Source organism: Rhinoraja longicauda, chromosome 31 (genome assembly GCF_053455715.1).
Source record: "Rhinoraja longicauda isolate Sanriku21f chromosome 31, sRhiLon1.1, whole genome shotgun sequence".
NCBI lineage: Eukaryota > Metazoa > Chordata > Chondrichthyes > Rajiformes > Arhynchobatidae > Rhinoraja > Rhinoraja longicauda.
Window position 1 is genome coordinate 15,984,757 of NC_135983.1, and position 15,566 is coordinate 16,000,322.

General features: G+C 44.5%; 1 protein-coding gene across 1 annotated transcript in view; it reads left to right on the forward strand.

Annotated features, from left to right (window-relative positions):
* LOC144608493 (hemicentin-1-like) overlaps positions 1–15,566 on the forward strand; it is a 259,005-nt gene that overhangs the window by 1,379 nt on the left and 242,060 nt on the right. Inside the window, 1 exon segment of the mRNA XM_078426331.1 lies at positions 13,551–13,621. Within this exon segment, the coding sequence (XP_078282457.1) occupies positions 13,551–13,621 (71 nt within the window).

Below are 15,566 nucleotides of genomic sequence, written 5' to 3' on the forward strand. Positions count from 1 at the left end.
CAGGATTGAACTGAGGTGGGGCTGGGGGAGGGAGCAATGAAACAAACTTGCTTCAGTCGTCTGGTCTCCTGATAGTGAGCAGGAACCGTGTCTGTTCTTTTTATTTTGTAGCCCTGTGCTGGCGTTTATCTGTGATTTCCAGCCAGCACCAGCATTAGAAGCTGAACGAGCCCTAAATCCAAATTCACGCCTTTCTTCTTTTCTCTCTGATCTCCATCTGGAAATTTGTGCCGTCAATGACATTTCCCCCTCTCTCCCGACCCATCCACATGGACTCCCATCCTGTGCTCAGTGTTCACTGATACCGTTAATGATTGTTGCCACTCCACTCTGCAGTCAGCTGGCAGCTTGCCCCAAGGGAGCAACCTTTGACCCTCCGTTTACAGCCATATCTCTCGCCCTTTCCTCCCCAAAGTTGATTAGCCTGTTATGGTCTCCATCTCCCCCCTCCCCCCTTCCTGTCCTCTCACACTAAGTTTCTTGTTTGAGTCCCTTTACTAAGGGTGTTCCACAGACGAGAAAATTCTGATCAGTGCTGCTGAAGGTATCTTGTGTGATTGCAAGCAATCTATCCCTCCTCATCCTTCCAAGGTATCTGCAGCCTATGACATTGTCTACGATCATCTACAACCTCACCACCCAAATACATGCAAGTTTGTGGGCTAATTGGCTTCTGTAAATTGTCCTTCATGAGTAGGATAGAACTGACTCCGCCCCTAACGTCCCTCAAACTCACTCAACCCCCACCACTCCTAATTCTCATCTCGACACTGGTTTTGACAGCGTTATCCAAAAATGTCAGTGTATTGATCCTTACCCAACCACTATCTCGTTTGACCTCCCCAATATCCACCTATTGTCCAACCATGGGTGACACCATGACCAAAGATTTCCCCCAGCTAAATTACCAGTCTGAAGAAGGGTCTCAAACCGAAATGTTGGCCATCCATTTGCTTCCACAGATGCTGCCTGACCCGCTGAGTCCCTCCAGCTCTTTTTTTGGACGAATTGGATATTTCCCAACCATGGTACAGAGCACAATATCTCATTGGTAGATTTACAGAATGGTGTGTTATAATTGATTATAGTTGGGGGGAAATGTGGTCATAGCACAGATACCTTTGCAGAGGTAAAGGTAAATATGTACAAGTTGGTGAAAATTATCCTCAGTTGATGGTGAGTGGTAGCTTTCATGTGCATTAAATTTCCTTCCCAGTCAGAAATCTGAAGGAAAGTCGACACTGAAAGTATTGGTTGATCCATTGTTGATTTAATAATTGTACAGTGGTTTATCTATAACCTAAAGGGCATGGCATTGGGATCTCTTGTGTTATTGGCAGGTTGCTTTAGTGTAACTTGCTTCCACAAACCGTCCACTTGAATCTGGAGCTTGTTTAAGAATGCTCTGCGGAACACAAGCAGTGCACTGGAAGGGAAGTGTAACAATTTCTGATGAAAAAATGGGTCGACTGGGCTTGTATTCACTGGAATTTAGAAGGATGAGAGAGGATCTTGGATCTAGGGGGAGTCCTGAACCAAGGGTCACAGTTTAAGAATAAGGGGTAGGCCATTTAGGACTGAGATGAGGAAAAATCTTTTGACCCAGAGAGTTATGAATCTGCGGCATTCTCTGCCACAGAAGGCAGTGGAGGCCAATTCACTGGATATTTTCAAGAGAGAGTAAGATTTAGCTCTTAGAGCTAACGGAATCAAGGGATGTGAGGAAAAGTCAGCCATGATCATATTGAATGGCAGTGCTGTCTCGAAGGGCCAAATGGCCTACCCCTGCACCTTTTTTCTATGTTTCTACGTCTATGTTTCTAATGTTAACAGCGATGTCTATGTTTCTATGTTGACAGCAATTGAACCAAGGTAGCACGATTAGCAGTGAGTTAGCTGACCACCTATTATGACTGTTAATGATCATGGTTGAAGAAATATTTCTTTGTGTTTTGAGTCTAGTTTATTGTCACGTGTTCCGAGGTACTGTGAAAGGCTTTTGTTGTGTGCTAACCAGTCAGCGGAAAGACAATACATGATTACAATCGATTCTATTGAGAAGAGGATCTCCAGTGTCGCAGTAACCACTTCTCAGTCCAGAGGAACAATCATGAGCGTGCAATCACACCAAAGAAACATCTCTACTTTCTCAATTTTCTCTTGTATGTGGATTGCTTTTATGAAAAGATATCACCAAACTGGACCTTAATGCAACATTGTCAGGAATAACAAACATTCTGCAGGAGAAACTCAGCGGGTCGAGGAGACTCTGTGGGTGGAAAGATACAGTCGTTATTTTGGGTTGAGACCCTTCATCAGGAGAGAGGATTGTTTGCTGCTCCAGACTGCAGAGTCTGCAGTCTCTTGCGTCTCCACTAAAAGGAATAAAGCTGTTTTGGTCATTTGCGCATTTTTGGGATGAGCTATAGAGAGACTCTCTCATTCCCAAGAGCCGGAATGAACAGGGCACCATTCCTTCCTGGAGCCTGACTCCCACTATTCAACAGTCCGTGCCAAAAAGTCATGGTGCACACTAGATCACTCCTAGCGGAAACTTCTTTCACTGTAGTTTCTTTCTGTGTAAACCCGAGAGGATGCGTTCCTTCTGTTATGCACACACTATTGGGTTGCATCACAGCTTGGTTTGGGAACAGCTCTGCCCAAGAATGCTGGCAATTGCAGAGAGTCGTAGATGTTGCCCAATCCATCATAATAGACCAGGAAAACAGCCAACATAATGAAGAACCTATTCCACCCCGGTCATTCCCTCTTTTCCCCTCCCCTGCTGGGCAGAAGATCTAGAAACTTTAAAGCATGTACCACCACACTCAGGAACAGCTTCTTCCCTGCTGTTATCAGACTACTAAATGGTCCTTCTATAAGTTTAGCGTGTAGTCCCGATCTTCCAACCTACCTCTTCACGTACATTGGAATTTTTCTCTGTTACTGCAGCACTAAACTCTGCACTCTGACATTCTTCACTTTGCACTATCTGTTGTGCTTGTGTCTGGCACGAATGTACGCGTGTACGGTATGATTTTACTGGATAACATGCAAACAAACGCTTTTCACTGCGTCTCGGTGCACATGACAAGCGTAAAGCAATAGCAATGAAGAGTAAACCAATGAAAGACATTTGGGCCAGTACAAGGACAGGAGAGGGATATGGGTCAAACGCAGGCAGGTGGGATTAGTATAGATGGGGCACCTTGGTCAGCATGGGCAAGTTCGGTCGAAGGGCCTCTTTCTGTGCTGTAAGACTCTGACGCTGCGACTGATACCAAGTTGGCTGCCAATGTTTAGTCAAGGCAATTCCATTCTGCCATCAGTGAAGGGAAGAATTTGGTTAATTGGTGCACACCGTCTTCCCATCGGATACTGTGCGGGAGGTTATTCCTGTTGGAGAGCACCGTGTTTGTGTGCTGCGTGACTGAGAGCACCTGGGTGCTGGAAGGAGTCTGAAGTCTTCCAAGTCTCCTGTGCCTGCCGTAGGGTCCTTGAAGAGGGAGCGATGGAAAAGAAAACATGGCTGGATTGTTATTATTTGAAAAGGCCTGGGGAATTGTGGAAAATGCGGAGAACAGAACTGCATAGATTGAGAGATGATGGAGTGAATGTGAGGGCTGTGTTGAGATGGGATCAGATTACAGAAAAAGCAGGATTCTTCTAAATTCAATTAGATCAACTTCATTTAAAGTGAAATGTGTAGCAGATGTTGGAATCGGGTTGTGTTTTGAGTTTTAAATGAACAGGCTCATTCACTGCCCCAGCGTGGGGGGTGGGGGGGAGGGTGGGGGGCTGGGGGAAGGGGGGGGGGGGGTGGGGGTGGGGTGGTGAAGATGAGAGAGTTGTTGGCAAGTCTGCTTATCTGGGGTTCTTGGGCAAGAGCATTCTCACGGGACGGCTGTGAACTTTGAATGAGGACACTGGGCGATCGAAGGTTAACAGAAGGGAGTTATTCGAAAATGCTTGCATTCATTCCTACGATCAGAAAAGCAGGTGCTGGTGAATTTATCAGTGTCTTTTAGTCTCCCCCCCCCTTGTTTCATTTTTTTACGGGTTGTTAAAAGTCTGAGAGCAAACACTGTGCATTGCTGAGCTGCTGATAATTGTCATCACAAGTCCACAGTAACTTCACTGTTTGCAATTAAAATGTAAAATTGGAGTAATCTTAAATTGCTACTTAATAACATTTCTTCGGAGGGATCTGGAAGCAATTAAATCGCCTACGAAGGCAGAAACTCGTGGGAGTTAGCAGCGATGGTACAAAACCCAGCGTTAGTGGCAACATTTCCTCCTCATTTTAGTCATAGAGTGAAGGGCAGGGAATCTAGCTGAGCACTTCAGCACTGCACTGAGGGAGTGTTACACCACTAGAGGTGCTGTCACCTTGACACTGATGTTATCAAGTACCAATACTGTATACTGTTTATAGGGAGAATGTGTAAAATGTTTATATCGAGCTCTTCAGCCCAACAGCTTGCTAGCAGTATGTGCCAACAGTTGGAGTATTATCAGTTTTAGAGATCCCAATCTTTGTGAGAGCCACCAGTTCCTTCATTAAACCTTAACTTCAGGCACTCCAAACGATGGGAAATCTTGGACAGAACTTTATTGCTTGGAGTACAGAGATGTATAAAATCATGAGGGGAATAGAAAGGGTGAATGTAGGGTCTTTTAAGGCCCAAAGGAGGGGAATTGAGAACCAGAAAACATAGGCTTAAAGTGAGAGGGGAAAGATTAAATAGGAACCTGACGAGCAAGTTTTGCACACGGAGGGTGGTGGGTACATGGATCAGGCTGCTGGAGGAAGTAGTTGGGGTAAGTACGGTAACACAAGTTCACACAAGTTTTAGGTGTAGAGTTCGGCCATTCGGCCCATCGAGTCTACTCCGTCTTTCAATCATGGCTGATCTCTGCCTCCTAATCCCATTTTCCTGCCTTCTCCCCATAATCCTTGACACCCGTTCTAATCAATAATTTGTTCATCTTTTCCTTAAAAATATCCACTGACTGGGCCTCCACAGCCCTCTGTGGCAATGAGTTCCACAGAATAACTACGCTCTGACTAAAGAAGTTCCTCCTCACCTCCTTTCTAAAAAGGACAACATTTAAAGGACATTTGGACGGGTACAAAGATTGGAAATGTTTAGAGGGATTTGGGCCAAATGCAGGCATGTGCGACGAGCTTAAAAGGGGCATCTTGACCGACATGGATGTATTGGCTGATGGGCCTGTTTCTGTATGACTCCATGAGCTACGGTAAGGTTGGAGCGAGGGTGCATGATCAGGTGATGCAAGGATGTCTTGCATCCATGTTGTGTGAAACATCTCCAAATGCTTCAGTGCAACCAAAGCCTCTTTGATGTGGAGTTGGTGCATGGCCAGGTAAAGTAGCATTCAATGCAACATGCACCACCAAAAACAAGATGAAATCTGATTTTAATGACTTGAGTCTGGCGAAGTCATTGGAGAGTCTGGAGAAGATTTAGGAGGGACCTTAGCAGCAATGTTTTCACACAGCGGGTATTCTGTATTTTGAATGAGCTGCCAGAGAAATGATCGAAGCAGATATAATTAGGATGTTTCAAAGACATTTGGAGAGATAGGGCAGCACAGTGGCACAGCGGTAGAGTTGCTGCCTTACAGCGCCAGAGACTCAGGCTCGACCCTGACTATAGGTGCGGTTTCCAATGTGTAAATGAGTGCAAGATTCTGGGGGGAGTTGTCAAGTGACCAGAGGGTCGAGTGTTTAAATCTGTTACGTACCGACAACAGAATAACAGCATTCCTACTTGATTCTGCTTAACAGGCCAGTTCATTCATTAAAACACAGACAAACATATAATAATCAATAATACAATAAATTGATACCAGTAATACTAGTGCAAAAAAAAAATCCCATGGTGCAACCAAAAACACAGTTCGTTGTCGTTCAAAGTTGTGCTTATTGTTGTGAAGTGTTCCAGAGCATGATGGTTGCCGGGAACATGCTGTTCTTGATCCTGGAGGTCCCAGTTTTCTGGCTCTTGTACCTTCTTCCCGATGGTATGATGAGATGGGACTTGTGTAAATGGGTGTTCACTAGTTGGCATGGAACCATTTGGTGGAAGGGCTTGTTCATCTGCTGCAATAAATAGCAATAATTAACTGAACCAAACAATGAAAAATATTGGGCTGAAAGCTACATATTAAGTTCAGGTCAATTTCCAAAGAAAATTATCATCTATGGAAAAGAAACATTGGTCACAACTCCATATCAATTCCCCAGTGCTCTACAGCACTATTTCTACTCCCTAGCGTTTGAGGCCCTCTGAGGGGGCGCTGTGAACTGTTTATGTATGTGCTGTTATGTCTGTGTGCCATTGTATGTTCGTTTCTTAGTATCTGAACTGATGTACAGCACTTTGGTCAACGTGGGTTGTTTTTAAATGTGCTAGACAAATAAAATTGACTTGACTTGACCATGTAGGTGTACCGCATCTCCAAAGTATTGCCCCTCAGACAATGCAGCGTTCTCTCACTGCCACATTGAGTGGGGCTTAAACCCACAAGCTTTGATTTGAGCTGAGAGGTCTCGTCGGTGAGTGAAGCAGCAGATTCTGAAGCTCCAATCCTTCCTCTCCGCAGAGTTCATGTTACATGACTTAAAGGGGCTGGCCCTCAACTCCTTGTGTGTCTTCATCCCTCCAGAGGGGATGATTTATCCTTGTTTGGACTCGGTAATATTGCCCCAAGGTTATCGAGTGAAATCTCAAGAATATGGATCTGACACAATCTACTGTACGTTATTCAATCCTGACTGATTGCGTCCCTCAGCTGATAATTATTTCAGCTGCACTGGATTCCCTTTGTTCTTTAAAGTATTTGATACATATCTCATTCCTCTATTTCAAGTGTCAAGACTGCTTAATTGTTATATATGTACTGGCAACAGAACAATGAAATTCCTACTTAACAGGCTCATTAACATAATAACACACAGATAAATGTATAATAATAACAAATTCAATAAATTCATAATAGTAATTCTGGATAACCACAACCAAGTCCATGGAACATCATAGTTGCTGAGGTTAGTGTTTTGCAGTGTTCAGATGGTTGTTGAGAAGAAGCTGTTCTTTAACCTGGAGGTCAAGTTTCTCAGGTTCCTGTACCTTCTTCCCGATGATAGTAGTGAGAAGAGAGCATGGGCAAGGTGGTGTGGGTCTTCGATGATATTGGCTGCCTTTTTGAGGCAGTGCCTCAAGTAGATCCATTTGATCAGTCTTTGATGGTGGGGAGGTCAGTGTCTATTTTCCATCAGCAGGTATCTGCCTAGTTACTTTTGAAAAGGAGAGTTAACTCGTTGTGAGGTCCATTTGATCAAGTCTTTGTGGTAAATAAATGCACCACATCAGGCCAATAATAATGTTTGACAAACACGCAAGTGATGAGCAAATTGGCTGAAAATTTGGGGATTGAGTTTTAATGAACCTACAGAATTAGCAATTGATTAAAGCCACTCCTTCATTTGCTTTACATAATTGGCATAGAGCAATGCATTTTTTAGATATTTTCTGAGTTTGCACATAATTGTCCTCTGAATGCATTACTTAGAAGTTACGTCCAGTAATTAACTGCGTAAATGACTTTTTGATCAAAGTGATAACAACTAGGTTCCATATCAAGTGTGTGGGAAGGAACTGCAGATGCTGGTTTAAACCGAAGATAGACACAAAATGCTGGAGTAACAGCGGGACAGGCAGCATCTCTGGGGAGGAGGAATGGGTGACGTTCGGGTCGTCTGAAGAATGGTCTCCACCTGAAACGTCACCCATTCTTTCTCTCCAGAGATGTTGCCTGTCCTGCTGAGTTACTCCAGCATTTTATGTCTATCTTAAGTTCCATATCAAGTTATCTGGCCGACAGGTGGAACAATTGAAACTGCAGTCCCATTCCATCTGACGGTAAATGGAGATTTAACAAATGTCACATCTTCAGGATTCAGGATATCTTTATTTGTCATCCAAAAAACAGTTTTTTTGGATGAAATTTCGTCACCCACAGTCCAACAATAAGAGCAATAAAATAAGCAAATTACACAACCCGAACCAACACAAAACACAAAAAAAAAAGAAACATCCATCACAGTGAGTCTCCTCCAGTCCCCTCCTCACTGTGATGGAAGGCCAGAACGTCTTTTCTCTTCCCCTGCCGTCTTCTCCCGCGGTCAGGCTGTTGTCGTTGCCACGTTCCAGGCCGCGCCGGACGGTGAAAGGTCCGCATCGGGCCGACCCAAGCCCCGCGATCCAGGGCGGGCGAACACGCTGCCGCTGCCACTGCTGCTGCTGCTGCTGCTGCTGCCGCCGCTGCCGCCGCTGCCGCCGCCGCCGCTGCTGCTGCTGCTGCTGCTGCACGTCGGGGCGGTCGTGTACTTGTACTTCTTCACTGAGTTATCAAGTTTTTTGAATTCCACTAGTCTTCACGCTCTGGGCTGCACGCCCTTTGGAGCATGACAGTGCAAGGTGCTGTGTCAACGCGAGTCATCCTTTTATCTTCTCTTTCAATCTAATCATTCTGACCATCTGCTCATTTCCCTTTTCCGTGCTTTTGACTTTAATTCACCCTCCTTCCCAGCTGGTTGTGGACAGCTACTCAGAGGCATTTGGACAGGAACGTGGACACGAAAGGTTATCCTTAAAGTTGGCATTCTGGGCTGCTGCCATTTGCCTGTGTTTATCCCATTCCTGTCTGTATGTCTGTCCAAATGTCTTTTAAAGGTCATCCATATATCTGCTTCTATAACTGCCTCTGGCAGCACATCCCAGGTATCCACTACCCTGAATACTTTCCCCCAACTCTCACCGTCAGCCCTCCAATTTTAGAATCCTCTACCATGGGGAAAAAGACTGTTGGTGTTCACTTTATCCATGCCCCTCGTAGTCTTGTGCACGTTAATAAAGTCACCCCTCAGCCTCCTCACGCCTCATAGAATGCGTCCCAGCCCATCCGCCATCTCACTGTAAGTCAGATTTGAGTTTGGAGAACCACTTTGCGTGCAACCCAAGCTTTCGCATTGTTCTCATACTGATGTTGGAAGATCAGCAATAAAATCCTGAACCAGGAAGTCAGACCAGCACTTATGTAAGAGCAACAGTGTAAAGTTTACAGAAAAAGTCAATGAGTGTGGTTTACGAGGGATGACTTGACAGAGATGCCACAGCTCAATAAAATCTATCCAGATATTAAACAGGCTGCGATAACTGGTGATAATGTACTCACCACTGAGTTGATTTATTAATTTTTAAATATTTTGCTTGCTCTCTGCATCCTAAGTTAAAATTAGTGTTGGCCGAGGCTCAATCCAAGTCCAAACCAGAGATTTGAAGATTACAATCTGGGCTGTCAAAGATTGAAGCGAAAAACAAAGTGCTGGACGAACTCTGTGGTGTGAAGAGACTTACAGAAATGCAAATGTTCCTTCTCTTCATCAAAGTAAATTGATTAACAATGTTTAAACATTGGGCAGACACAAAATGCTGGAGTAACTCAGCGGGTCAGGCAGCATCTCTGGAGAAAAGGAATAGGTAACGTTTTGGGTCGAGACCCTTTTTCAGACTGAGAGTCAGGGGAGAGGGAAACTTGCGGTATGAAAAGGTGCAAAGAACAAAAGTTGCTGACTTTCATATGTTCTTTTCATCCTTTCATTCATTTGTTCTTTGTACCGTTTCATACCTCTAGTTTCACTCTGCCCTGACTCTCAGTGAAAAAGGGTTTCGACCTAAAAAGTCACCTATTCCTTTTCTGCAGAGATGCTGCCTGACTTATTGAGTGACTCCAGCTTTTTCGGTGTCTATCTTCGGTGTAAACCAGCAGTTCCTTCCTACACATTGAAACATTCGGTGGTAGGACCTCTTAACTATATATCCTGTGTAGGCATTGCCATCAATTATTACTAGCCTTGCTTCGTTTGAACTAGATGAAGAACCTTCTGTGTACTGCATTCCATCCAGCCTCTTGCCAGGTGGTTTCTCGGGGTGACCTTTGAAACTTGTTGATGGTGTGGAGAAGCAAATCGGCTGATGGGCTCCTAGGTTCACTTTATCACCATTTATCCTGTGCAAATGTGCTCCTGCACGATTTAAGAAAGAACGTGGTACTTGGCCAGAGTCATGAAGTCCCACAACAGACCCTTCGGCCAAATCATCCGTGCCAAGACGCCTTGAGCTAGTAATGAAAATGAACTGCAGATGCTGGTTTATACCAAAGGTAGACACAAAATGCTGGAGTAACTCAGCGGGACAGGCAGCATCTCTAGGGAGAAGGAATGGGTGGCGTTTCGGGTCGAGACCCTTCTTCGGACTTATCTTCCAAATGATTATTATTTTTTCAAAATAATCTTGTTTGTCAAGAAAGAAGTTCTGTAATTTAGAGGGAGAGGGCCCCAGTCGAAAGAAACATAGAGTGACAACTGTTGGTGATGGATTTATATCTTGGAGCACACAGCTGTTCTTTTCTCCTGAACACCCCAAGGCTTTCAGCTTAGTCACTCCCAAGACAGAATACCTTTGATGTATTATCTGTCTCTCCATTTGATGTGATTTTTTTCCCTTTCCTTAATTGAATGGAAGCACCTGGTGCCCATTTGCAGGCACTTGTTGAGAATGTTAGTGTTAGTGTGCAAATCATTGGTGTTCATGATTCTCTTGTCAGCGGTCCCTGTGGCAAAATGACAAATATTATCCCGAATAACCAATGTAACTGCCCTTTCTGGCTGAGCCTTTTCCTGTAAATATATATATCTGTAAAATATATACAGTATAGCAGATAATCCACTCTCTGATTAATTGGAAATCCTGATGGTCAGTAAATGCTTGACCAGGTGATGTGTCCAGAGCTCCCTTCATGGCTGGTATTTGCCAAAGATAATAGAGCAGAGCAAGATAGACCACTCGACCCTAGCAACCGTAGTATGTCATGGCGCCATTTTAGTAGGCAGAAACTTGCAGAAACATTTAAAAAGAAAAATAACAAAAATTTGTGAATTGATAGATGAGATATATTCTGCATTTTAATGGTATCATCACACATATTATTCCCCCCAAAACACTGAGGCAGAACGGACGGCGGGTTTTGCCTCCTAAAATGGCGGCCGTTACGCTCCTTTGCGTACAACACTTCAGTATAGGTGATTTCGACGGAGTGGTTCATCTTGCTCCTCCAGTATCTTTGGTATTTGCTGCCCTCCATTAAGCTCTTGCAGGTTGGGTTTCCAAAACTCTCATTAAAAACATCAGTGGTCCCTTCATACACACAAGGCCCCCCTTACAAGAGTGTTTGATTGTCATGTGTACAAGCAACAGCACAATGCAATTCTTAGGATAGAACTGCAGATGCTGGTTTAAATCGGTCAGACACAAAATGCTGGAGTAACTCAGCGGGACAGGCAGCATCTCTGGAGAGAAGGAGTGGGTGAGGTTTCAGGTCGAGACCATACTTCAGACTTTCCCATTCCTTCTCTCCAGAGATGCTGCCTGTCGCTCTGAGTTACTCCAGCATTTTGTGTCTACAGTGAAATTCTTACTTGCTGCAGCTTAACAGTCCACCTGGCTCACCACTGCAGTGACCGTGGCTCAATCCTGACCCCACCGCTATCTGTGTGTAGTTTCCCGCTGGTGCTCCATCTACATCCCACGTTTCATCGGTGTGCATGTTGGCCAAATATATAAATGTTCCGACTGCGTAGAAGAGTGCAAGAATCTGGGTGGGAGATGTCAAGAGACAAACGAGTCAGGAGTGTTTAATTGTCATTTGTATCAGCAACGGAATAACAAAGTTCTTGCTGGCTGTATCTTAACAAGCCCATACGTGCAATAACACACAGATAAAGATGCAGTGATCAATGACACAATAATAACCATAATACTAGGCATCCAGCAAAGTGCAGAACCAAAGTCTGTAGTGCAACCAACGTCACAGTCCATAGAAGATCAAAATAATTTGCCTGGTTCCAAATGTGCCTGGGCAAATGCTGGGGCAATATAGGAAGTGGACTCAGGGCGTGCAGATAACTGCCATTCTTCACAGAATGACTCGGCCTTTAGTAAAGATAATGAGGGGAGGAAGTCAGCATGGGAAAATTTTACAAGGAGGCACATCAATTGGAATTTATGTGACTGCCTGTAAACATCTATCAGGGCTTTGCCCAGTTTCTATAAAGAAGTGGCGAGAACACGATCTCAGCGCGGGAAATACTAAATATAAATTTCCATTTATTTCTGTTGATGGATTTGTTGGGTGTCTCGGACAGGTCCAATCATCTCACTGATTGGTAAAGGAGGGAGTCTGAATCAAGTCAGGTCCACATCTGAACACAGAACATAGAACAGCACAGGAACGAGCTCCTCGGCCCACAATGTCTGTGTGCAACGTGGTGCCAAGCTCAACTAATCTCCTCTGTCTTCATGTGTTCCATATCCCTTCATTCCCTGCAAACCAGCATGCCTATCTAATAGCCCCTTAAATGGCACTATTGTTTCTGACTTATGTTAAAGAAAGAGCTGTCTTGTCATTCAGCCCAGCGGAGCTCCGTGGAACATTCTCCGTTGCTGCTGCAGATGTTTCTGACATTAATTATCTGAGTTGTTCTTTGCTCTCTTGTAGAGATTTAAAGCCTCTTAAATGCCACTCTCGTGTCTGTCTGCCTGCATCACCACCCCGGCAATGTGTTCCAGACACACGTTCCAGATTCTCAGTTGAAAAACCTGCCTCGCAAATACATCTCCTTTAACCTTTGCCCCTCTCACCCTAAAGCTATGCCCTCTCACCATCGACATCTCTACCTTGGGGGAATAAAAGATTCTGCCTGTCTACCCTATTTGTGCCTCTCATAATCTTATATCTATCAGACCTCCTCTCAACCTCCTGCATTCCAGAGAAAACAATGCAAGTTTGTCTAACCTTTCCTTGTAGCTAATACCCTGTAATCCAGACAGCAATCAGGTACACCTCTTCTACATCCTCTCCAAAGCACCAATTAAATTATGTATTTTGGTTGGCGGGCAAAGTTTATGAAACATTCTTTACCAGGTGTCAGAAATGTGCAGTTGTAGCTGCCAACATTGACATTGCCTTCTGCCTATCTCCTTGACCACACAAACCACCAAATGGCCTCCTCCTGCATCTTTTAGTTTTAGTTTTAGTTTTAGAGACACAGCGCGGAAACTGGCCCTTCGGCCCACCTGGTCTGCGCCGCCCAACGATCCCCACACATTAACACTATCCTACGCACACTAGTTTACCGAGCTAATTAACCTACAAACCTGTACGTCTTTGGAGTGTGGGAGGAAACCGAAGATCTCGGAGAAAACCCATGCAGATCATGGAGAGAATGTACAAACTCCGTACAGACGGCACCTGTAGTCGGGATCGAACCCGGGTCTCTGGCGCTGCATTCGCTGTAAGGCAGCAACTCTACCGCTGCGCCACCGTGACCGCCCAGCTATTTTCTATATTTTCTAATATTTTGCTGCCTTTGGTGCGATGAGTTGTTCTTTGCTTTCTTGCAGAGATTGGCCCTGTTACCATCACCTCAGATCCAAAGATATTCCAGAAGGAGCTCCAAGATCTATATGTGCAGGTGAGTGCAGATCATGCTTTGACCTTTGAACATGTAAGAGACTGCAGATGCTGGAATCTTGAGCAAAACATAAAGTGCTGGAGTAACTCAGCGGGACAGGCAGTGTCCAGTGGACGGAATGGACAGATGATGCTTTGGGTTGGGCCTCTTCTTCAGAAGCACAGATGCTGCCTGACCTGCTGAGCTCCTCCAGCACTTTGTGCTTTTTTATGCTTTGACCTTAACCTCTTGAACCGTGACCGTACTTGAGTTCAAATGTTCTCAAGGATAGATTGACTCAGTTCTGAGATCTTCCATTAATTTGGATTGGAGCACAAATTTTGTAACACATCACAATAATTAGGATGACATTGTGAAAACTGAATATTAGTATAATATTCTCAATGAAGACCACTGGTCTTGCATCTCACACAATTTGAGAATCCTTTGAAATATTTACAAGCCGTGAAGTACTTTGAAATGAAATCAACGTGGTAGAGTAAGGAATTAAACATCTTGCTTTTGAGTCGCGTCAAGAGAAAGTCAAGAGTGTTTAATTGTCACATGTATTGATAATAGTATATTAAATATTGACTTGCTGCAGCTTAACAGTCCCATTAATGCAACAGCACATGGATAAATACAGTATGTAATCACCAATAATACAATAATTAATAAGTAATACTAGGTAATCATAATAGTGTAAAAATGAAGCCCGTAGGGCAACCAAAGGCACAGTTCATAGGAGATCGTAGTTGCTGAGATTAATGTTCCGCAGTATTCAAGAGCTTGATGGTTATTAGGAAGAAGCTATTCTTGAATAGAGATAGAGCTCTTAAGGATAGCGGAGTCAGGGGGTTCGGGGAGAAGGCAGGAACAGGGTACTGATTGAGAATGATCAGCCATGATCACATTGAATGGCGGTGCTGGCTCGAAGGGCCGAATGACCTACTCCTGCACCTATTGTCTATTGTCTATTGAACCTATAGGTCACGTTTTCAGGCTCCTGTGCCTGCTACCCGCTATGGTAGTAGCGAGATGGGAGCGTGGCCAGGGTGGTGTGGGTTTTTGATGATGCTGGCTGCCTTTTTGAGGCAGCGTCACCTGTAGATCCTTTCGGTGGTGGGTAGGTCAGTGGCTGTGATGGACTGGGCAGTGTCATCCTCTCTCTGTGGTCTCCTTCCTTCCTGGGCGTTTGAGTTACAGAACCAGGAGGTGATGGAGTCAGTCAATGTGCTCTCTATTGTGCACCCGCTGAAGTTCAAGAGAGTATTCGATGTGTCGAATTCCAGCGTATTAACCCTCTTACCATCTAAACCCAGTGCATCAGGTGAAAAATAATCCAGTATAAAGTTCCAGATGGATAAAACTTGCCAACAAAACTCTACCAATCAAAAACCGTGCAACTGTGAATTGCAGATTCAAAACAACTGTAAAAATACATTAAAAGTGTAGGGAAATTCTGGGATGGGGCCCAAGGATTCTTGAGTTTTGGACACCTTCTCCTCAAAAGCATTTCTGCCTTCATTAATTGGATTTTCCCTCAGGTGTCTGGAATGAATGTACTTTTCCAAGTCTGACACGCGGGGTATTCATATTCCTAAAACATCTGGGATTCTTGCTTTCGCACATTAGACGTTTATAAAAGGGAGAAAGACTGACAGTCGGCAGCGGCGTCAGTGAGTTTGCAGCTGTATCCCTTTGTCCGGTTGGCAATCTCACTTTGTCACAGTGAGAGGTGTTGCCTCTGTAGGACGTTGGACACAGTGCTGCCATCAATCAGTCCCAGGCCGGGCGATGCCCGATTAAATTGAGACTGGTTCTCTGCACATGATCAAATGTCTGCTTCTTCGCTGCACGACGCAGGTCCCAACTGTTGTACCATGGCAGCCAGCTTCACTGAGATGGAGGACATCTTGGTGGTCTGGCCCCATGCCCTTCAGGAATGTTGACACTACCCAGGATC